The 22981-nt window shown below is 49.3% G+C and overlaps 1 protein-coding gene across 1 annotated transcript in view; it reads right to left on the reverse strand.

Moving 5' to 3' along the window:
• Disp3 (dispatched RND transporter family member 3) overlaps positions 1 to 22981 on the reverse strand; it is a 52784-nt gene that overhangs the window by 23038 nt on the left and 6765 nt on the right. Inside the window, exons 2-6 of the mRNA XM_029475798.1 lie at positions 12263 to 13226; positions 11214 to 11433; positions 2190 to 2326; positions 1643 to 1777; positions 933 to 1093 (exon numbers count right to left, since the gene is read on the reverse strand). Of these exons, the coding sequence (XP_029331658.1) occupies positions 933 to 1093; positions 1643 to 1777; positions 2190 to 2326; positions 11214 to 11433; positions 12263 to 13223 (1614 nt within the window). The 5' untranslated portion in view covers positions 13224 to 13226. The remainder of the gene's footprint in view (positions 1 to 932; positions 1094 to 1642; positions 1778 to 2189; positions 2327 to 11213; positions 11434 to 12262; positions 13227 to 22981) is intronic.

The following is a 22981-nucleotide window of genomic DNA, read 5'->3' on the forward strand; positions in this document are numbered from 1 at the left end:
AACCAGAAAGCTGCGTCTCTCCCGACTGACATAGGAACAGTTTCCAGGACGACAGCACCGGGCCTGGAGGATGCCAGAAGCCACAGCAGCTGAGGAAGCAAGCGCTTGCCCCACCTGAGGGCAGAGGTTCTGGTCGACCTGCAGCCATCTGGGAATGGCCAGAGTAAGCAGCTGGTAGTGGCCATTACGGAAGACACATCACACAAACCCAGGCTGCAGGATGATGAAGGGGAAGGGAAGGTTGGTACCCAACATGGGGAAGAAGGGAGCCTCTGAAATCTCACAGGGACCTGCCCAGGGCTGTGGCGATTGGTGGAAACCCTAACCGATCAGCAGGCAGACCTGAAGTTTGTGAAATCACTTCACTATCTGCTCATCTCAGACCCAGAATAATCTACTGAGAAACTGAGGCCCAGAGAGGTTTACATGAGTTATGTGGCTAAGTCACAAAGTCTCCCAATGATGTCGTTGCCTCATTCAGGAATACGGAAGTGGGAGTGAGGGGGGTGGGGGGTGGGGAGAGAGGAAGACAGACAGAATGTACAAGAGATCAAACTCAGGCATGAAGTGGCATGAAGAGCTCAGGCCAGGAGCGAGGAGACTGTTGGGTCCACCATTTGCTAGCTCTATGACCATAATAGAGTCCCTTTACCTTTCTGGGCCCCAGTTTCTGTGCTAGGAAGACAGAGCCGGTGAAGCTTTTATCTTGGGTTGTAAAGATCAGATGGTAAAGAAATGGTGGTGCCCCACCCAGGGCAGAGTTAGAGTGCATATTCACTAACTGGACTGCTGTAACAGCCCCACATGTTAGTCACAGAAGAGAACAGCAGAGTCACAGAGCAAGGACCTTGAGATGAAGGTGCTGGGGTCAGGAGCCACCCACGTGTGGGCGGATGGGAAGCAGGGACAAGGACCACGGGCAGGCTTCTCACCTGGGAGAAGACGTTGGCCGCATAAGCGGCGGCGGTGGTCAGCGAGGTGAAGAAGGTGGCTTTGCCTGCAGTCTGGATGGTGTGGATCATCCGCAGTTGGGGGTCTTCCAGGTGGGTGGCCTGGCGGTATGTGTTGATGAATACAAAGACATCATCCACACCTGCAGGAAGAACAGGCCGGGGTTGGAGGTGGGCAGCTCAGCTCAGGTCCCACTTCTGTGTGCCTCAGGTCCAGTGCCAGGTGGCTCACCTCTGGCTTAACAAGGCCCTCTGACTGGCTCCATCCAGAGGTCAAGCCCCACCCACCAGACTCCTTGGCCCCACCCACCAGATTTTTTGGTTGCACCCAGCATCTCCAAGCCCCACCCACTAAGTCCTCAGCCCCACCCACCAGACATCATAGCCTCACCCAGCCTCTCCAAGCCCCACCCACTTGGGTGGCCAAGCATCACCCCTTGGCTCCACTCACTGTCTCCAAAACCCACCCATAAAGTCTCAAGTCCCACCTACCAGCCACCGTGGCCTTGCTGAGTTCAAGCCCCATCCATCAAGCAGCCCGGCCCACCCGCCACTCTTCCAAAGCTTAGTTTCCTATCTCCCCACCACTCTCATCATCACCTAGAAGGCCTTCTTGGGGGTGGGGGGTGGGTGGCTGGAAGGGACAGCGTTCTCAAGTGGGAGTCCCCTGCCGTGGCTGGAGGACAACTCACCGATGCCCACAATCACAAAGGCGGCCACTCCATTGAGGATGCCCAAGTACTGGATGCCAAAGACCACATGGTAGAGAAAGAGTGCCACCAGGCAGCTGAGACCGATGCTGGCAATCCCAAAGAAGGACAGGAACACTGGGCAGGGCAAGGAGCAGAAGGGACCATGGGGAGGGCCCTCGCAGAACATCCCCCCACCCCCTTCAGTGACCCTGACCACAGCCCCTCATCCTGAGCTTCCTGTACCACCAATTTGAAGCCTTTCGTTCCCACAGAAGGGGCTGGGCAGGAGGCCTGTGTAGGTGAGCAGGTGAGGTGAGCTGGGGGCAAAGGGGTGTCTGCTATGGCATATAAAGTAGGCTCTTGAATGATTCACAATGGTCTAAATATATCCCAGGCACCCAGACACAAAGTTACCACGGTGTCTGAGCACCATTTGGCCCAGCTCTAAGGAACCAGATTCAGGGCTATTCCACCATCTTTAAAGAGGCCGGTGCGAGCAGCAGGGAGGGAAGGCGCTGGCTCACGTGATCCTTCGGAGATGCGGTACCTGAGCAGGAGGTTAGGATGTAGACGAGGGCCGCGATGCAGCTACTGCTAATGAAGGCAAGGAGCATGTCGTTATTGAAGGTCCGGCGTACCTCATAGTCGAAGAGGTCTGTCCCCCCATAGAGGACCTGGACTTTGCTGGGGGAGGGAGGCCATGGAGAGAGGAGAAAGACAGGAAGGGGATTAAAGATGACTGTGGACACTTGATGCCCTTCATCAGTGACTCTTTACCTTGGCTGCACATCAAAATCACTTGAGCTTCCAAAAGTCCTGATATCTAGGCCCGATGCCAGGCAAATTAAATCATAATTTCTTGGGTGGAGCTGAAGCAAGTTTTTTTTTTTTTTCCTCCAGATCTCCCAGGTGATTCAACGTGTAGCTTAGGTTGAGAGCTACCATTCGACACAGATAGTAATCAGCGACAATCAGCCCCTCCATCATCTTCCGGTTCTCAACTGTCCACAGCAGCCTACAGTCAATCAAACCGGCTGCAGGTAACCCTGCTTCACACTGCAATTCAGTGTGTGTTCAAGACAAGTTATTTTCCCCAAGAACCCCAGGCAGGCTGATCACGCTGTTTTTCTTCTGTGTGTTTGTATATGTGTATATGGTATGTGCATACCTGTTCACATGTGTGTACGTGCACATGTGCCTGTGTGCGTGCGTATGTGTATGTGCACCTCTGTTTGTGCGGTTGTGGAGGCACAATGTCTACGCAGAGAGTCTCCCTTGTGTGCTACAACTTATTCACTGAAGCAGAGTTTGCAACTGAACCCAGGGTTCTCGGACACAGCTAGTTTGTCTAACCAGCTCACTCTGGGGCTCCATCTCCACTGCATAAGCTTTACAATGACAGGTGGGCTGCCACACGGATCAGTGTTTCTGTGGGCTCTGTGGACCCAAGCTCTGGTCCTCACACTCAGGCAATAAATACTCTAACCACTGGGCAATCTCCCTAACCTCACTCCCTCATACTGTAAAACATATATAGGTGAGACAGGGTCTCACTATGGTTCCCTGACTAGACTTTTGTTCGGTGCTGTGCTGTGCTGTGCTTTGTGTGTGTGTGTGTGTGTGTGTGTGTGTGTGTGTGTATGCTATGTACATACACCAGGCTAGACTTGAACTCACAGAAGTCTGTCTGCCTCTGCCTTGGATCTTCCTGGGATTAAAGATCACGCCCAGCCATCCCAAACTACTTATTTTATTTATTTATTTATGTGTATGTCATGCATGTGTGGGGTCCCACAGAGGTTCAAGGAAGGCAGCAGATCTGGATCTAGAATTAGAGATGTTTGTGAGCCACCTGATGTGGCTGCTGAGACTTGAACCTGAGTCCTCCGGAAGACTGATACATGCTCTTAACCACTGAGCCATCCCTCCGGCACCCAAACTGCTTTAAAAATACAAGCAAGAGTGACATTTTTGGCAGTGGTGGGAAAACAGTTTCACATCAGGACTGCCTGACTGCTGCAACCACAAGATATGAGCAAGTGGGGCTGGAGAGATGGCCGAGAAGTTAAGAGCACCCATGCTCCTAACAGAGAACCTGGTTGGACTCCCAGCACTCATATGGTGGCTTGCAACCATACACAGCCCCGGTTACAGGGGACCTGACAAGCACAAATGTGGGCAACATACACGCATACAGGTAAAACATTCATGAACATAAAATAAAAACAAACAAAGCTAAAAAATAAAATAAAATAAAAACCCTTTGAGATACGAGAGAAAACACATGACACAGGACCCTGGGCCCCAGAGCACAGAGAATGGCGATCCTCTGAGACAGGAAATAAAGCAGGCACTGTGGGTTTCAGGGCTGACGCCTCGATGGCGTTGCTGGACCCCGGACAGCCCCGCAGATCAGTTAGTAGATGCTCTAGCAGCTGGAACATTCTGCAAACTCAACGAAAACTGTGACCCTGTTGACCCAAAGGCTAAATAACTGAAGGGCTGCAGTACACACCACAGATTGAACTGCTCACACGCTCTCACCAGGAGAAAAACTGACAGTGGGGAGAAGACACGTAACAGACCACGGAACAAAGAGAAGAACAAGGACAGAGTTGTCAGCGCCAGACAATGGCAGAGCCGTGTCCCCAGACACTCAGGGGAAGCTCAACTCAGAATGCTATACCCAGAAAAACACATTTCAAAAGCAAAGGCAAAAATCAAAACTCCCTCAGATGTACAAGCCCGAAATTACCTCTGGTACACAGACACTACTGAAGATGCTAAGGGGGCCCCTCTGGCGGAAGGAAGATGACAGATGACAGCGTGCAGGAGACACTAAGGAGAAGATGAACCGTAAGTGGAGGTGTCACGAGGAAGACATGTAACATTTTTATTTATTGTTACAAAAGAAAACTGGCTACTTAAAAATAATACAGTGGCGTGGGATAACAGATTGTGGATCACAGTAGTGCAGAGGCCACGGGAAGCACGGAGGGTATGACAGGGTGATATGGTTCCATCTTAAAAATGTACCGTGATACTTAAGGAGGCATACTGCAAATCCTAAAGGAGCCACTAAGAGTTATGGCTACCAAGGAAAATAAGATTAAAATAAAAGCACAAGAAATAAGTCACCCAGAAGAATTTTTTTAAAAAACAAAAACAAAAGAACCCTTCCATCTATTCAGCTCTAGGTTCTGAAGATGCTGGCCAGTGCAATCAGGCAAGAAAACAAGAGGTAAAGTGTGTCTGTACTGGGAAAGAAGGAGCAGACCTCTCATTATCAGTGTAACAAACGCTTATCTGCGTGGAAAATCCAATGGAATCTAAAAAAACCAATCGACGACAACAAACCCCAAATTTAACAAGGTCATAAAACACAAAGGAGATTATAAATTTAAATTAACAGCTGGAGAATAAATTTTAAATATTTACTATTATAGGAGCATGGAAATAGAAAATGCTTAGAGATAAGATAAAATCATGTTTTGGGGGCCAAAGATGCAATATTTTAAGATATATATCACATTCAAGATCCCAGGAGACGGACTTTCCTATTTCGTGGTACTTGGGATTCACGCACACAAAGCCCATGTTCTACCACTGAGCAACAGCCTCAGTTACTTTTAATTTTTAAAAACAACTTGAGACAAGGGTCTTGATAAATTATCCTGGCAGTCCTTGAGCATACTCTGTAGCACAGGCTGGACCATTAATTTTCTGCCTCAGCCTCTCAGATATCTCGGGATTACAGATTTGTGCCACCGCAGGCCTAACTGGCCATTTATCTATTTCAGAAATAAAGGAGCTGATTCTAAAATTCACCTGGAGATGCAAAAGATCTAGAACAACTACACTTAAAAAAAAAAAGACAAAAAATGATCTCAAGACAGACAGAGCAGGATGTATCTCAGTGGTAGAGCGTTTGCCTAGGATGTGCTACACCCTGGGCTCAACCACTAGCTCTGAAGGAAAGAAAACAAACAAACAGGACCTGGTATGAAACAGGACCTGGTATGAAGTTATGATAACCACGACTGTGTAGTTCCAAAGTGCACGTCCATGGAACAGAACAGAACGGCCACATTTGTGGGCAGAAAGTTTTGTCCAAGGCAAAAAAGAAAGAGGCACAGAGAAAGAAGTGCCCTTCTAACACCTGACACCAGGGTTATTGTAAGAATAATACACTTCAGTCCATAGCTTCTCCATGCTCAAAAGTGAACTCAAAATGAAACAGAAAAACCCAACCAAAAGTGGGCACAGGAGGACAGCAGCCAACACAGAAACTCACACTTGGCCACAGCACAGAGAATAAACATTTGTAGAATGTCAGCCACAATCAGGACATACTACCAAGGCTCAGGGAAGATGGGGAAAGAATGAGGTGGGAAGACTTAAAAAAAAAAAGACTCACTTTAATTTTATGTGTATGAGTGTTTTGCTTGCAGTATGTATGTATGTATGTATGTTATTTATGTATGTATCTGTACCATGAGCATGCAGTGCCCATGGCAACCAGAGAGGGCGTCAGAGCCACTGTAATTGGAGTTATAGATGGTTGTGAGCAGCCATGTGGGTCCTCTGCATGAGCAACAAGATCTCGTAATCACTGAGTCATCTCTCCAGTGAGGTGAGAAAACTGTATAAGACAAGAGGTAGAGGAGGACCAGAGAAACGGTATCTTCTGGACTTGATAGGGACTCTGCACTCACGGATTCACATCATCTGTGTCTGCCTGCACAAAACTACACAAGATCAAGCCAGTCAGCCTTTCGGCTTGAGCCTCATGGGAAGGGCTCATGAGTCCCCAGCCCTGGCTAAGCTATGGGTGCTGATAGCTTCTGGGGGAGGAAAGTCAGTTCTCTTTCAGGGTCTGGACCCTGGTAGATCTACTGTACTCAGAGGATGGTCCTACATCCATGAATATCCGAGCAGCACAAACTGGCCTCAGTAGTCAATGAAATGAAAAAGACATTACGTTTGGTGCTGGTGGTGGCGGTAGTGGTGGTGGTGCTATTGGTGTTGGTGCTGATGCTGGCACTGGTGCAGGAGGAGGAGGATCTGAGAGGAGTTATGGGAGGAGCGGGAGAATGTGATCAAATACATTATATCTATGTATAAAATTCCCAAAGGATACAAATGTTATTTTACAGTGGACATAAGATCTGCATCAATATTTCATCAAAGAAACTAGAGGGATGAAATACGCTCCTGAGCCTCTTGTTCATTCAGCTTCCATCACCGTGAGGTGGGGTGGGCAGTTTTCCCTAGCCTGTGTTTCCAGTACAATGCTCTGCCAAACCACAGGCCCAAACCAAGGGGACCGGAAGAAGCCAAGGACTGAGAACATGAGCTGAGTAAGTCCTATCTCCTTTAGAAATATGACAACGGATGTCCAAGTCATGACTCATTAAAAAAAATGAAAACCTGAGACAGCAGGATTGCTAATACACACCTATTAGAATAGACTCATTCATTCATTCATTCATTCATTCATTCATTCATTCACTCATTCTTCCTTCCTAAATCAAGAACAGTTTAAAAACTGTACTACCTATATTTGCTGGTTAATTTTTGTCAACATGACACACTAGAGTCACCTGGAAGAGGGCACTTCCATTGAGGAAATTCCTCTGTCCGACTGACCTTTAGGTGTTTTCTTGATTGTTAGTGTGGAGAGTCTGGTGTGGGCAGTGTCATCCCTGGGACGTTCTGACAGGTATGAAAAAGGTGGATGGATACGAGCCAGACAGCTGCGCTCCTCCATGGCCCCTGCTTTGGTTCCTTACCTCCGGGTCCCCGACCTCCTTCTGTGATGGCCTCACTGTCCCTAGGTTGGTTAGGACTAGTGTTTATCACAGCGACAGAGAAGCAAACTAGAACACCCCACCAAGTTGAAGAGGATGGAGAAGACCTGGAATTCTCACCCTCACTGGGAGCACAAAATGGTACAAGCCATTTGGAAACCTCAGCAAGTCTCTCCAGTTACACAAATGCCCACCATTATTGCCTGGTCATTTCACTAAGAGGCTTTTTATCTAAGGCCAAAGTATTTGTTCCCGGAAAGAGTTACACACAAACAGTCGCTGGAGCTTTACCAGTAAAGGTTGAACCTGGAAACGACGCCATCACTCAGCAATGAGTGAACAGATGGGCAGAATATGGTATGAACACGATTCAGTGCTCAACGATAAACTGTTGATACACGATAAGGCATGGGTACAATTCAAATAAGCTAGAATGAATGAACGAGTTCCATCAAAAGAGAACATGCTGGGAGATACCTTGCATACAAAGCTCTTAAAAAGGATGGTGGAAAGCAGAAAGTGGGTCTGCAGACGTGGCTCAGTAGTTAAGAGTCCAGCCTGCTCTAGCGGAAGACCTGAGTTCGATTCCCAGGACCCACCTGAGAGCAGACAGCTGTCTGCAACTTCAGCTCCAGGGGGTCTGATGTCCCCCTCTGGCTTCTCAGAGCACTGCATGCATGTGGTGCCCTTAAATACACACATGCATAGAGTTAAACAAAACAAGAACTGGAAAGTGATTGCTGGGGTGGGGGCTGGGAGCAGGATGCAGTCTGAGCTGGTTCTCTGGGCATAGGGAAACATGCTGGGATTTTATGTTCTTGACAGTGGATGTGTCAGGACTAATCAACTTTAAAATGCTAAGTATATATAGTTGGTCGTGTGCCAATCACACCTCACCAAATGTTTTATTTTCTCAACCTCATACATAATAGCCAAGAAAAAAAAAATCTCTGGCCGGCTTACTTTGATGAATTAGATAATTTTTCTTTGAGTGAAAGAGCTGAACATTAAATCAGTCATTTACTGTGTATACATTAATTTATATAGCATATACAGAGTATTTTATGGGGAAAGGGGGCTGGAGAGATGGCTTAGTGCTTAAAAGCACTTGCTGTTCCTGCGGAGGGCCTGGGTTTAGTTCCCGGCACCCACATGGTAGCCTACTATTGTCTGTAACACCAGCTGGAAGGGATCTGAGCCCTCTTCTGGGCACCACGGGTGCCACACACACACACACACACACATAATTCACAGAAATGCATACAGGCAAAACACACACATAAAATAAATTAATCTTTAAAAAATAAACAAATTAAAAGCAGAGGAAAAAAAAACCAGTCATTTTAAGAGAGCAACAATAGACGGGCAAAATGGCTCAGTGGGTTAAGGTGCTTGCTGCCAAGATGGACAGCAGGAGTTCTGGAATCCACACAGTGGAGAGAGAGAACAAATTCTTGCAAGTTGTCCTCTGACTTCCACACGCACACAGTGGCACACAGGTACACACACACACACACACACACAAATGCAATAAAACTTTTAATAGGGAAAAAGAGCAAGGAGGAAGACTTGCAGCTGACTTCTCTACAGAATCCGATGGAAGGCGTGTGACAGTGGAGTGGCGTCTTTCAAACAGTAAACGAACACAGCTGCCAATTTGGAATGCCACACTAGTGAGACAGATTAGAAAAATGAAAGTAAAATAAAGATCCCCGCCCCCCCCCCCGCCCCAGGCAAACAAAACATGAGTCACCAGAAGCAAAACAGCATACAGAGAATACTAAAAAGAGATCTTCAGACCCGAGGAAAGTGGTCCCAGAGGGACGCATGAAGCCGCAGAGAGTAATGAAGACCAACAGAAAAGGTAAAGACGCAGATCAACAGAAAAGAGCAGAACCTGCAAGACAGAACCGGCTGTGGGTTTAAAACAGGGATACAATTAAAGTGCACACAACCAAACCTCGAGGGGACGGAGAACAGTAAATGCCACGCCAGTGTTCTCAGTCCCCGGTGTGATCAGCGAAGCCGTAAAAGTGACGATTCGTGTAAATCAGCGTTAAGTCAAGGTGTGTTTTTCTCTCGACTCACCAAAAATACAACAATGGAAAGGATTTTGTGAATCGGAAAGAAGGCATTAAAATCAAGTCCTGGGAGGGGGTGGGGCTGACACTTCAAATGTGGCCAAACATTTCAGCTGAGGTACGCGTTGCTGTCTGAAGTGGCCCCCATAGTCAGTTCCTATCAGGTGCCTTTCCTTGAGGTATTTTCACCCACCCATCCATCCATCTATCCATCCATCCATCCGTATATCCACTTATTCATGCCTTAGACCAATCTTTACCAAGTGGTGCCAGGCACCATGCTGGGGCTAGGCTTACAGAAGTGAGCCAGAAACAAGCCCATCTCCAAATCAGATCTTTCTTAAGTGTGTGTGTGTGGTCATATGTGTATACTACAGTGTGCTTGTGAATGTCAGGAGATAACTTGTGGGAATCAGTTCTCTCCTTCTACCTTATTGGTTCAACTCAGGTTATCAAGCTAGGTGGCAGGCTCTACTGAGCCATCTTGCTGGCCTCTTAAATGGTGTGTGTGTGTATGTGTGTACACATGTGTGTCTACCTGCATGTGCACATGTGTGTACATGTATGTCTGGAGACCAAAGATGAGACATCTACCTTGAGTATCTTCCTGGTATTTTCTGCCTTTGCTTTTTTTTTTCTCCCAGATTTAATTTATTCTCTCTCTCTCTCTCTCTCTCTCTCTCTCTCTCTCTCTCTCTCTGTGTGTGTGTGTGGACATGATTGCAGGTCAGAGGCCAGAAAAGGGCAGCGGATCTCCTGCACCTGGATCTCCTGCAGCTGTGAGCTGCCTGGTGTGGGCGCTGGGAACAGATCTTCAGGTGAAGCAAGCACCCTTCACTACCGAGCCCTGCACCCATTGTGCTTTAATTCACTGAGTCTTACCCAATGAGTCTTCTCCTCAGCCCCCACTTGCACACAAATTCCCCCCCCCGGGGGGGGGGCTCGCCAGCCTACATTCCTAATACTGGGATTACACCTGGGTTTATATGAGTCCTGGGAATGTGAACACAGATCTTCATGCCTGCGTGGCAAGCACATTACTAACTGAGCCATCTCCACAGGCCCTAGCTCCTCTATACGTCTTTAAAAGAAATATTCATCTTATGAGTGTTTTGCCTGTGTGATGTGTGTGTGCGCCATGCACATGCCCTGTGCCCGCAGAAGTCAGCAGAGGGCGTAGGATCCCCTGAAACTGGACTCGCAGGTGTGAGCTGCCACTTGGTGCTAAGAAGAGACCCCAGGTCCTCTCCGAGAGCAGCAGGTGCTCTTAACCACCTCTCTGGCCCTGCTCTCTCTTCTTAATGAACAGAGTAATAGGAAACGCAGTCCCATCTTACAAGTAGGGACACTCAGGCCCAGAGAAACAAAGCGATTCGGCCCACGGAACCTCTGCGTGTTAGAGGGAGAGAGGGACTGCCTCCTTTCTGGACAACCATACCCAGTCCCTCTGAGACAGGAGTTTTGGAACTGTCTCCTTCCTTCAAAGCTGTCATGTCTACTAATGAACTAATGATCAAGAAAAGAGGCCTTTGGGAGAGTCGAGAGGATGTTCTTAACTCTGCCCAAACTAGGAGATAAAGACTTCCTGGGGTTCCAGTTGTGAGGAAGGAGACGTGGGCTTGAGAGGCACCCTGTTGCCTCTCACAACAGGCACACACAGTGTGAGGCTGGACTTCCTACCTAGTGGACTGCTTGGCAAGCATGGCCACATACGTGACTACGAAGCTCTGAAACTTGGCTCTCTGCTCCTCCCAGCGATCATCCACGGAGTAGTAGTTGGGAAGCGGCGCTCCAAACAGGATCTCGCTGCGCAGGAGGGAGCTCTTCAGATTATCCACGGAGAGGCCCTCATCCACATACCAGTAGAACTCGGGGTGAGTCATGGCCAGTTCTAGGGAGCCTGCAGGGGGCAGGAAAACCCAAAGAGCTCAGTGCCCAGCTCCCACCAGTCCCCTCTGCCACTGAACCATCTGGGACAGAGGAATGGCTTAGAGAATCCACCACAATTTCCTCACCAGAGCAGGCAGTTCCCTCTAGGTTTATCCTTTGATTCCAAGGCTCTGTCACTAATCCCATAACCCCACCTGCTGCAGACCCACCCTGCTTGTGACCTCCCTCCACCCAAACCCCACTCTTAAGCCTGTCTCACCTACCCGAAAGGTACCTTAAACTTTCATGCTCCTCCTTACGGTATTTTAACAACTTGACACAAGCTAGTGTTATCTGGGAAGAGGATACCTCAACTGAGAAATCGCCTCCATCAGATGGCTTGTGGGAACATTTTCTTAATTGCTACATGACAGAAGAGGACCCAGCCCACTGGGGCCAGTGCTATTCTTGGGCTGGTACTCCCGGAGTGTTTAAGAAAGGACATTGAGCAAACATGCCAGTAAGCAGCTGCCTTCCATGGCCTCTGCTTCAGTTCCTGCCTCTAGGTTCCTGCCTCGAGTTCCTGCCCTGATCTCCTTTGATGTGGAGGATGGAATAAACCCTTTGCTCTGCAAGTGGCTTGGTCGGGATAGAAACCTAACTAAGTCAAATTTCCTTCCAGGTACCCTCAAACCAACCCCACCCCTAAGTCTCACTCCATGCTTTCTCTCTCTGGACTCAACCTAACTCCCCTAAATCCCACAATCCCAGCGGGTGTCCTAGCCGCACATTCACAGACACCTTGCATGCTGGCCATCCTAGTTCAGCATAGTTCCCATTCCATCAGTGCGCCTGCTCACCCCGGATATCCGCCAGGTCCTGGCCCATGCCATCGTAGTAGATCTTGCCGCCCCTCTCGGTGGGGAAAAAGTAAGTCATGAGAGAACTAGGCGGGGAGCAGTAGGAATAGGATCCGAGCGGCAGGTCCTTGAGCACCTCATGGGGCTTCCAGCAGAACTCCCGGAAACCCGGGTGGTCCATGATTTTACGCTCGATCTCGTGGATCGTGACTAGACGCTCGCTCGTGAAAATGTTGCGCTCCGCGTCTCCGCGTGCCAGAAAGATGAGCTCGATTCGCCAATGCGCGTGTGTCTGGGTGTTGGCGCTCACATAGGTGCGCGAGTAATCCCAGTGCGAGGCGCCCCGACGGGCCCGGCTCTGATTGGTTACTTGACCCTCCGGGGGCTGAGCCTCCCGGCGACGTCGCTCACTCGAATTGGCTGCTGATGTCTGAGTGGCAACAGTGTCCCTCGGTGCTGAGCGAGGAGCTCGGGATGCAGGTCGAGAATGATTCCCCAGGTGCAGCTGCTGAAGCTGCTCTGAGATGAGGCGCTGCAGCGTCTCGGAGGTGAAGTCCGCCAGGTCGCGCCTGTTGCGCCCCCAAGATCCAAACTGGGACTTGAGGGCCAAGGCCAGGGCGTCGAAGCGCTGTGATGCCTCGTGGTTGCGGATCTCAAAGGCGTTGTAGGAGATGTCGATGTCCAGGGGCGGATAGTAGAGGAACATGAAGGCAGACAGCACCATGGGGATGCTGCAGCCAAGGAACAGCACCAGCCCTGCGCAGCACGGGTTGGTGAAGGCCCAGCCCAGAGTGCTCCAGAACCCCAAAGTCGGGGGCCTGGAGGGCAGTGTCCAGCGTCGCCAGCAGCCCTGTGCTCCGGACTGCAGCCCTGGCCCGGGGACACTCCTGCAGGCCTCATCTTCCTGCTGTTCCTCTTCTAGCCACACATCCTGCAGCAGGGGATCATCCTCTGAGTCCATACCCTAGGGAAAAGGGACGGGTCAGCAGCCTTGACAGGGCAGGCTTCACCCAGCCTAGGTACCACAAGCAGAGACCAGTTCCACTGTGGAGTTGCGTCATATGTTCACCACGCTCTAGGGAAGCCAACAACATGTGTTCCTCCCGGGAAAACCGCATTGCTTTTTCCCATTAAACCCAATGAGGTGATTTTGTCTTTCAAGATCAAAGAAAAGGGAGAACTGGGGCTGGAGAGATGATTCAGCGGTTGAGAGCACTGGTTGCTCCTGCAGAAGACCCAGGTTCAATTCCCAGCACCCACATGGCTGCTCATGAAGGTTTGTAGCTCTAGTTCCTAGGGGCACACATATGTGCACATACATACATGCTGGCAAAATAGTCATGTGCATACATTTAAAAGCGGGGGTGGGGGTAGGTTGTAAGCCAGTTGCAACAGAAAAGACATTTATTTATTTTGGTGGGTAAAGGCCAGCAAGGCTTCTAGCTATGTGTGTGTGTTTTCAATCTTTACTGTGTTCCTCTGTCTCACTTTAGAACTCAAGGCTGCTCTAAGATGTTAAGTTGTGGCTCCATAGCAACTGCTTGTGTATAGTGAACAATTAACGGTAAAGAACCTTCAGGAATTTGTCAGAGTAGAGGGAGAGGAAATGATCTCTGGAATCAGACAGGCCCTGATTTGGGTCTTGGCAACTGGAACACTGGCAAGACTTGGAGTCACCCTAAACTTCAGAGTTATCGTCCATAAAATGGAGGCGGCCTCAAAGGACTGTGGGGTCAGAAGTGGAAGTACTCTGTGGTCTGTGTAGTATGTTAAGTATCATCTGCCAGCCAATTAGATTCCTTTCTTCCCCTTGGAAGTGTAACACCCTCAGCCATTGCCCAGGGTACTGTGCCAAGGCTAGGTGTCTGCCACAGAGCCCTCAGTATATCCTCAGTTCTTCCCTGAATGCAGCAGCTGCAGCCACTGTTTGTCAAGCTTAGACCACTTAATATGCAGCCCCAGCAACTGCAGCCCTCTGAGCACAGGCAAGGGCTAGGCACCTCTCAGTGAGATGTGAGGACTCCCACAGGGTAGCCCAAAGGCCACCTTCGGGATCCCTGGGGTAGCCAGGCCCTTGATGGAGGGAGACTCCTAATCCAGTTGGACACCAGGCAGAAAGGGAAGAGGCAGCTGGGCTGAGGCTGTCGAACTTCCCACTGGCATTGTCTGGAGCATTTCCCTTCAATTAGCTGGGCAACCCAGGAATGAGGGAGTGCTGTCAGTCAGAGAAAGTAGGGAAGAGGATGGAGGGACGGGTAAGGTCAGAGAAGAGAGTGAGGCAGGGGAGTGGGATAATGGGAGGTGGGGTGGAGGAGAGACAGACACAATAGAAAGAATGACAGAGGAGACTCAGTCCAAGACTTGAAAGAAGAAGGGGGAAAAATCAAGAGAATTATCCCTTAACAGGGAGCAAAGAAGGAAAATATGTACCAAGTTCTCTCTCTCCCGCCTTCTCTCTCTCCCCTCCTGCCTTTCTATTACATTCTATTCTCTCCTCCCCCCGCCCCCCCCCGCTTTGTGTAAGTGTGCATATACCCACCCATGGTACCTTCACTTTGTGTAGGCGTGCAGAAACCCACCCATGTTGTGCACATGGCATTCAGAGGACACCTTGATGGAAGTCAGTCCTCTCTTTCCACGATGTGCATCCCAGGGATTGAACTCAGTTAACTGGCTTGTCTTTACCTCCTACCCCATCTTACCAACACTCCTGCTGTTTGTATTCAGGTCAGTAGGTGTGTGAGTCTATGTGCATCATGAGTGTGCAGCTGCCCACAGAGGTCAAATGGTGTTGGATCCCTTGGACCTTGAGTTACAAGCAGTTGATGTCGTTTCTGGGAACTGAACCTAGGTCCTCTGAAAGAGCAGTAAGTGCTCTTAACCACGGAGCTCTGCAGTTCTGCCCTTATGGTTTTTGAGACTGGATATCATGTAGCCTAAGCTTGCCTCAAACTCTATATAGTTGAGGATGGCCTCAAAATCCCAATCCTCCTGCTTCTACTTCCCAAGCGCTAGAATGCCAGTCATGACCTACTGTACTATCTGGCTGATACAATCAGTTTCAAGGCCAGTCTTGCTGTAACTCAAGGCGTTGTAGGACGGCTATCACTGTTTCAGAGGATTGTGGGTGATTTTTATTTTCTCTTTTATGCTTGTCTGTTTCCAAATTTTCTGCAAAGATCGGGTACAGTCTTACTTTTGGAATCCGAAATAAAAGCTATTTAGATTGTGTGTGTGTGTGTGTGTGTGCATATTTTACCAGCTGCCTTTACCTCTTCAAAGAGTCATGATGTACTTGGTGTTGGGGGTCAGGAAGGGAGTGCTGGCCTTCAAGAAGCAAACCAAGGAACCAGGACACAGCAGTGAGAAAGCAGAACATTGGGCTGGAGGGAGGGGGGGAAGATGTGCAGACACTCTCAGTCCCTTGAGGCAGAGGGAACCGGCTTAAAAGAAGAGGGAAGTAAATAACCGCCCACAAACCCTTAGCAAAGGACCCGGGGGTGTGGCTTGGTTATAGAGAGCTTGCCTAAGCGCATGAATCCCCTGCTTCCATCCCCAGCATCCACACACCACAGACCTCTAACCTCAGCACTCAGGAGAGGGAGGCAGGGGGAGGATCAGGAACTTAGAGTTCATCTTCAGCTCCATGGCAAATTTGAGTCCAGCTTGGGCTATGTTAAAATGTGTCCCCTCAAAAAAAAAACAAACAAAACAAAACAAAATATATCAAGTGCAGCGGTTCCACTGCCCACCTGGGGAAACTGAGGTGTCGTGACACCCAAGATCATTCCAACAGAATGGGGCCAGGATTCTTGCCTGGAAGTTTTCCATCTTGTCACTAGATCCTGGAGTAGGTTTGTTTGTTTCTGTTTTGTTTGTTTGTTTTGGCAACGCCAGGGGACAAGCAGGCCTGGAGATGATAAACACATTCAAAATAGAGAAGCTGGGTTTGAACTCTTCAGGGAAAGGACCTTTGGTGGGAGGTGGTGTTAACACCCTACCCAGCTCCCTACTTCTCCATCATGGCAGTGCCCTGGCAGGAGGCCCAAGCCAAAGCTTTCTGTTTGCAACTTTCTTCCTAGCCAGGGATGACAGACTCCTTCCTTCTTCGTTCCTTCATCCCAGCCAGACTATTAAAATGTAATCAAAAAATCACATTAGACATGCAGATTCTACTTAAAATACATATATGTATATATATATAATTTAACGGCAATTAGGAGCTAATCAGCTTTTTCTCCCTGACTCGCTGTGTTTCGCTTCCCTGGTTCAGCTCCGGTCCACAAACAGCTCAGAGCCCTTAGAATCCTCTCACGTTGGGGTTGAGAGATTTGGGCAGAAGTTCAAACTGAGATGTTTTGAGTTAAGTAGTTCCACTCTGCTGTTGCTGCTGGAGTGCGCTCTCTCTCTCTCTCTCTCTCTCTCTCTCTCTCTCTCTCTCACACACACACACACACACACACACACACACACTTGTGGGCCTGCCCCTTTCACAAGTCCAGCTCATGGGAAAGAGACTGAAGCAAAGAGATCACAGGCGCTCCTAGGTACGGCTGTCCTGAGCCCTGGCTCTACCTTCCCCAATGCCTGCATCCCAAGGCTTTTTCTATGACTTGGAAACTCTGTATCAAACTCGGAGACTGCTGATGGCTTAGATGCTCAATGGGGGACAAAATCACATGTGTGGGACGAAGCCAAAACCTGGCTAGCTTAGCTAGAATCTCTGACACTCGTTAAGATAATTGCAACATCATAATTAGTTCTGGTTCCACTGTGCTACGAGGATTTTTATCCATCTCTGTCGGCCTCATATCAACTTTGAAACAAAGGCATGTGAGCAGCCCCATTTTATAGGAGGAAAAAAAAATTCACAGAGAATAAATATATATCCAGGAGCTTTGTTTTGCTAGAGAACTCTAATATAGAGGAATAGGAAGCAGAGAGGAAATGGGGGGGAGGGGTGCCTACAGTAGCAACTAGGGCAGTTCCCGAATTTTCTCTCAAGAAACCTAGGTCCTAAGATGGAGATATAGCTCAACAGAAAAGTGTTTGCCTAGCATGTGTAAGGCTCTGGTTCAGTCCCCAGTACCAGAAAAAAAAAATTTCAGATTCTAAACTGGTGAATACTCTGCCTCAGCCCCCAGACCTATAAAGGAAGGCAGATGGTGTTTCTCAGAACCCTCTTCCTTCCTCCAAAAAGACCCAACTGAGATCTCTCCACTCACCCTTGCCCGGCTGGGACAGATGTCTAGACTTCCTGCATGAGATGTGCTCCCAGGAAGTACCATCCTGTTGGCTCAAATGGACCTGAACTTACTGACTGGGAACCTAGGTGGGGTGGAGGAGGAAATGGAGGGGCTGTAGAAAAGGCTGTGGTAAGCCTGCCCAAGCCTCTCATTTCTCAGAAAGGGCAGGCTGCTGAGACAGAGCAGATGAAGGACGGCCGTCCTCCCCAAGCTGACAGCTGCTGAGAAAACTGGGCGCTGACTCGTAAACTCAACAGCTCAATATATATCAGGCAAACAAGCCTTGCTCTGGGCTGTATATCAGCCAAGGATACTGTCCCAGTGTCTCCAGAGAACCCTCACAATGACATTTCTGCCTTTCTGTTGATTCCCTCTGGTGGGCTCCATGGGACAGGAGTGGTCCCCGCCCCCATACAACAAGAGGTTATTAGAGACTTAAAGCCAGGGTCTGATTCTAGGGCTGAAGGGTGAGCTGGGCAGAGCTGTGAAGTTAGAAAGACCTGGGTTCGAGTTGCGGCTGCCACTAGCTGGGTGTCTGAGGCAGGAATGTTTCTCCATTGATAGTATGGTGGGATGCTTACTGACAGCTGAGCCCTACTGTGTAACCTTGCACACACTATGTGCTTTTTAAAATTTACATTTATTCAGTGTGTGTGTGTGTGTGTGTGTGTGTGTGTGCATGCGTGTATATGTAGGTCAGAGCATACCCTGCTGGAGTCAATTTCTTCCTTTCATTACCGTGGATCCTAGGGCTCGAACTTCAGCCTTCAGGTTTGGAGGCAAGAGCCTTTAGTTGCTGAGCCATCCCTCTCTCCCTGCTTTTCTCATTTATTCTGTTTCTCATCTGCTCTCAGCTCACAAAGCCCGTCAGCTGCCCGCAGGGTAGGGCCGGCTTGAGTTTCTGCAGGCTAGAGGCAGGAGCCATCCCTTTAGTCACCCTGTTTGGCTGCCAAAGGGACTCCACCCACTGTTCTCTCCTCCTCTCTGCCTTTCCTCTCCCCTACCTGTGCAGCTCAGGCCTCTTTCCAGACCCATCAATCAGCCCAGACTCTGGGGCCCTTACAGCAGCCTCGGCATCACAGAGAACAAGACAATGAAAGCTTAATGTAACCGGCGGCATGAATAGAGATAGAAATTAGAACAGGCTCCCAGGTACTCCTGCTGGGAGGGGCAGAAGCTTCCAGAAACCCCACCCTGTCACCCCTTCCCAACACACCCTGGCCACTGTCCCGAGTGCCATGAGGGGCTCTGGAGCCTGGGACCCCTGGGGCTCAGCAGCCTCTGCAGTTCTCTGGGCTAATAAAAAAAGAGAAGAGCCCACAATGGAGGGTGAATAACCAGGGCTATAAAAGCCAAATTGGATTCCTTCCTGGCTGATGAGCCCAGGGCTCTTCTCTCTCTAAGACCTGATTAGCAAATATGTAAAACCACTCTTGCTTTCCTCCCCCCACCACCCCCGGTTCCAGGCAGCTCTTCCTGGTGCTTGCTCAGGGTCCAGGTAGGTGGGTTGCTCAGGGGCAGGTGATGGGCACCCATAGCAGCAGAATGGGCCAGGGGCTGGAGCAAGGTCCTGGCCTGCCACAGACCTGCTGTGTGACTTAGAACAAGCTGTCTACCATCTCTGAGCTTGTAGGTGCCGTACCTACCAGATACTGAGTGGGGGAGAATTACCTTAATGGAAGTGAAGAAAGCAGGGCAAAGGGAGCTGAGGGCTGGGGGAGCTCCGCCCTTACTCCTTCCCCCCACCCCCACCCCATCACAAGCTACTGTGTAATGGGGGAGAGGAAATGGCACTGCAGGGCAATGCAGTAACATCAGACTACTTAGCAGAGATTGCTGAATAGCCAAGTAGGTATGTGTTGGGTGCCATCACCTCCTCTGAGACATAATGCAGCTGTGTTCTGGAGAAGGCCCCAGATACACCTACACTCCACCCATGAGTCCAAGTCCGTGGCCTCTCAGAGAGAAGCTGGAGGGAATAGAGAAGCTCTGACATGAACAGGAGCTTAAAGTAGGGTGCTCCAGCTTTGGGGGAGCCCTGTGACTGGTTCCAGGTGGGAAGAGAATGAGACCTCCGGGCAGAGCCCCTCCCCTGAGAACGCAGGCTTGTAGAGCACACAGGATGCCAGTCCCAGATGAGAGAGGCAGAAGATGGGAAGAGGCCACCCAGGCTCCAGCTACCCACGCCAGAGCCATTTTCTGCCCATCCTAGGTCTTCCCAACCTAGGGGACTCGGACACTGCGGCTCTGCAGCAGTTTCCAGCTTGCAGACCATTAGGTCTCATGTTTTCCACCCCGAGGAATGATTTCCAATTTGCAAAGCAGAAAACTGCGTCTTTTAGAGGACTACTGGGGCTCATTTGGACCTGAACTTTTCACTGTTAGGTTTTACTTGAGTTTGAAATATTTGAAAATGCTGGGCTCTAAAAATCAGCCCTTCTGACCGACCCTCACTGGTATGTGGTGTTCACGTGCGTGCACTGTGCGCCGGCTGGTGTGCACACCTAGCATCTGTCCGAGTCATACTAGGTACAATCTTGGCAGAGTCCCAGCTGGGACGGCAAGACAGCAGCCCCAGGAGAGAGGTGAATGGAAACTTCAACCCAAGAGACTGACATCCTGCTTCGCACTGACGGTGTCCTGATGAATTCTCCTTTCTGTACCCTGCCCAAGTCAGTGGCTTTCCCAGTGACCACTGATTGACAGCTCCATCATCCATGGAAGGAGTGTGGTCAATGCTGGAGGAGAGCCTAGTATTCCTCCTTACCTAGGATTGGCCAGGAGTCTGGCATTGCTCTGACCCTCAACCCACCCGGTGATGAGTCCATTGTCTATTGAGACAGGTAGGAATGGTCAGAGCTGAGCAGCTGAGGTCAAGAGATCTGGGTAGAGAGAGGAACCTCAAGAGTCCAGCCTCAACTCTGCAATTTTTATCAAAAAAAAAAAATACTGAGGAGATCCAAGGCCCCAGGGATGACAACTGCTGCTTCCAGTCCCAGAGATCTGGAAAGACCCAGTAAGGCCACCTGATCCCTCTTCCAGCAACCACCCTTCCTGTTCACTCTGAGATATTACCAAAGTCTCATCTCTGTCTCCCGTTTGCCCTCTGTCAAACAGGTAGGCTGAATCTAATGAGCTTCAAAGACAACCCAGTTCTGTCTTCCAGAATCCCTAAAGTGTCAAGATGTAGGTAGTGAGAGAAGACTGGAGCTTGCTGGGAAGGGAGGTCCCATAGCCAGGAGCCAAGGGGATCCCATAATGGAGGGTCCCTCAGAATGGGGTGAGGCAGGAGATGGAGTGAGAGAACGAGGATCACAGGATCAAATCTCCTCTCCTTGTCTGCAGGCTCCATGTCACCTCAGTGCAGGAGACCCACACAATGAACAGGACTCCAGGCGTGCTTTGATGGAGGACTGCACAGGAAGGAGAAATCTACTTAGTCTTCTGGGCAGGTGAGGGCGGCAAACAAACCGAGCTGATTCTTATCCCTGATTCTTATCCAAATGCTGCCCCTGGGTAAACTGGCAGTAGCAGGAAAGCAGCTGCTCCCCACCCCACAGAGGCAGGCCCTGCCATGACCCTAGACTTGGACTTGGCTTCCTCTACTATACATCCCTCCAGGAGAGGAATTTGTCAGGGTCTCTAATCTAGAGCCAAAGATCCCTCCCCGGGTTTCCCCGACTCAGAACCTCCTCTAGTAACAGGGCAACTCTTCCAGGAGTAAGGGAAGTTCTTTGAAGATAGGGATAGGGAAAAAGACCCTTTCCTTTGTCAGTACCTGTGGCTTGGCCCTGCCAGTCAAAGCCCTTATCATCAAAGTCCATTAGCTCCATCCATCCATCTAACCATCCATCCATGCATACATGCAATCACCTATCCATGTGCCCACATATATATATAAATAAATAAAAAAAAAAAATATATATATACATCCATCATTTACCTACCCAGCCATGCTTGCACCTACCTTCCCATTCATCCATGCATCCATGTAGACATCTGTCCATACATCCATCCACTCATCCACCCATTCATCCATCTTTGCATCTATCCACCCACCCATCCACCCATCTATCTATCCATCCATCCATCCATCTATCTGCCCACCCACCTACTCATCCATCCATCTATCCATCCATCCATCCATCCATCCATCCATCCATCCATCCATCCATCCATCTATCCATGCATTCATCCATGCATGTGTAAATCCATCCACTTATTCATCCATCTATCCATCCATCCATCCATCCATCCATCCATCCATCCATCCATCCACCCATCTATCTGCCCACCCACCTACTCATCCATCCATCCATCCATCCATCCATCCATCCATCCATCCATCCAGCCAGCCAGCCAGCCAGCCAGCCATGCATGTGTAAATCCATCCACTTATTCATCCATCTATCCATCCATCTACCCATCCATGAATGTATGTATACATCTACCTACCCACTCATCCATCCATGCATTCATCCATTCATCTATGTATCAACTTGCCCACCTACTCATCCATATAGGCATGAATCCATCTATGTACCCATCCACCCCTGCATCCAGCCCACCCCGTTGGTACTTTCTATATAAAAGGACTGTTGTTTTTGTTAAACCATCCTAGTCTTGACTTTGTGAAATTCTTCTTCCCAAAGGATTCATGAAATTCACACCCTAGACCCATTCTCAAGTTCTTGATGCCCAAGATCATCTTTGATTCTGACATCTCCCTGTTTATCATAGATTACAGCTATTACTTGGGATGGTCTGCTCCAAGCCTCTGTCAGACCTGCTAGGGCAATCAAGCTGCCTTGCAAGTAGCACGTAGCAGTTACTTACAACTGTAGTATTTGTCCCCAGACAGACCAGAAAGGATTTTATCTGGTGGCTGATGCTTTTACAAAGCTGGATTTCTTTCTAGTTTAATTTCTCTCAGGTCTGGACTGCAGGCAAGAGCCAAAACCAGTATCCTATTTTTGTGAACCACACAATGAAGCTTTTAAACCAAGGCTTTCATCCAGGATGCTATTATACTCAGAGGGACCTGGGACCCACCTGTGTCTACAGCGGGTGGAAATGGGGAACCATCTGGATGAAAGCCAAAGGATGGCCCGTCAGTCAGCCAGATGCTGTCCACATCTGGATATCAGAAAAGTGATCCATTTGGCTCCTTGGCAAGTCAGGAGTGCAAACAGCCAGTCCCCATCCAGAGCCAGACATATAAACCACCAATTATTGAGGATCCAAAGGTACTTTCACAGATTGTGTTAGCGAAGGTCAAGCTGCGGACTTCTTCCTCGCACAGCGGTCTGTCATCACCCTGTCTGAGTTCGAATCCTGTCTCTCTTGTTTCCCACTTCACCTCTCTGCATGTCCTGTGTTCTTCCCTATAATGGACATAGTAAGTGCCATCTGTTGCCAGGTGAGCACAGGATGTCAGCTGACTGACAAGACAAAATCTACAGAATGCCACCTG

This window comes from Mus caroli, chromosome 4, assembly GCF_900094665.2.
Source record: "Mus caroli chromosome 4, CAROLI_EIJ_v1.1, whole genome shotgun sequence".
Classification (NCBI taxonomy): domain Eukaryota; kingdom Metazoa; phylum Chordata; class Mammalia; order Rodentia; family Muridae; genus Mus; species Mus caroli.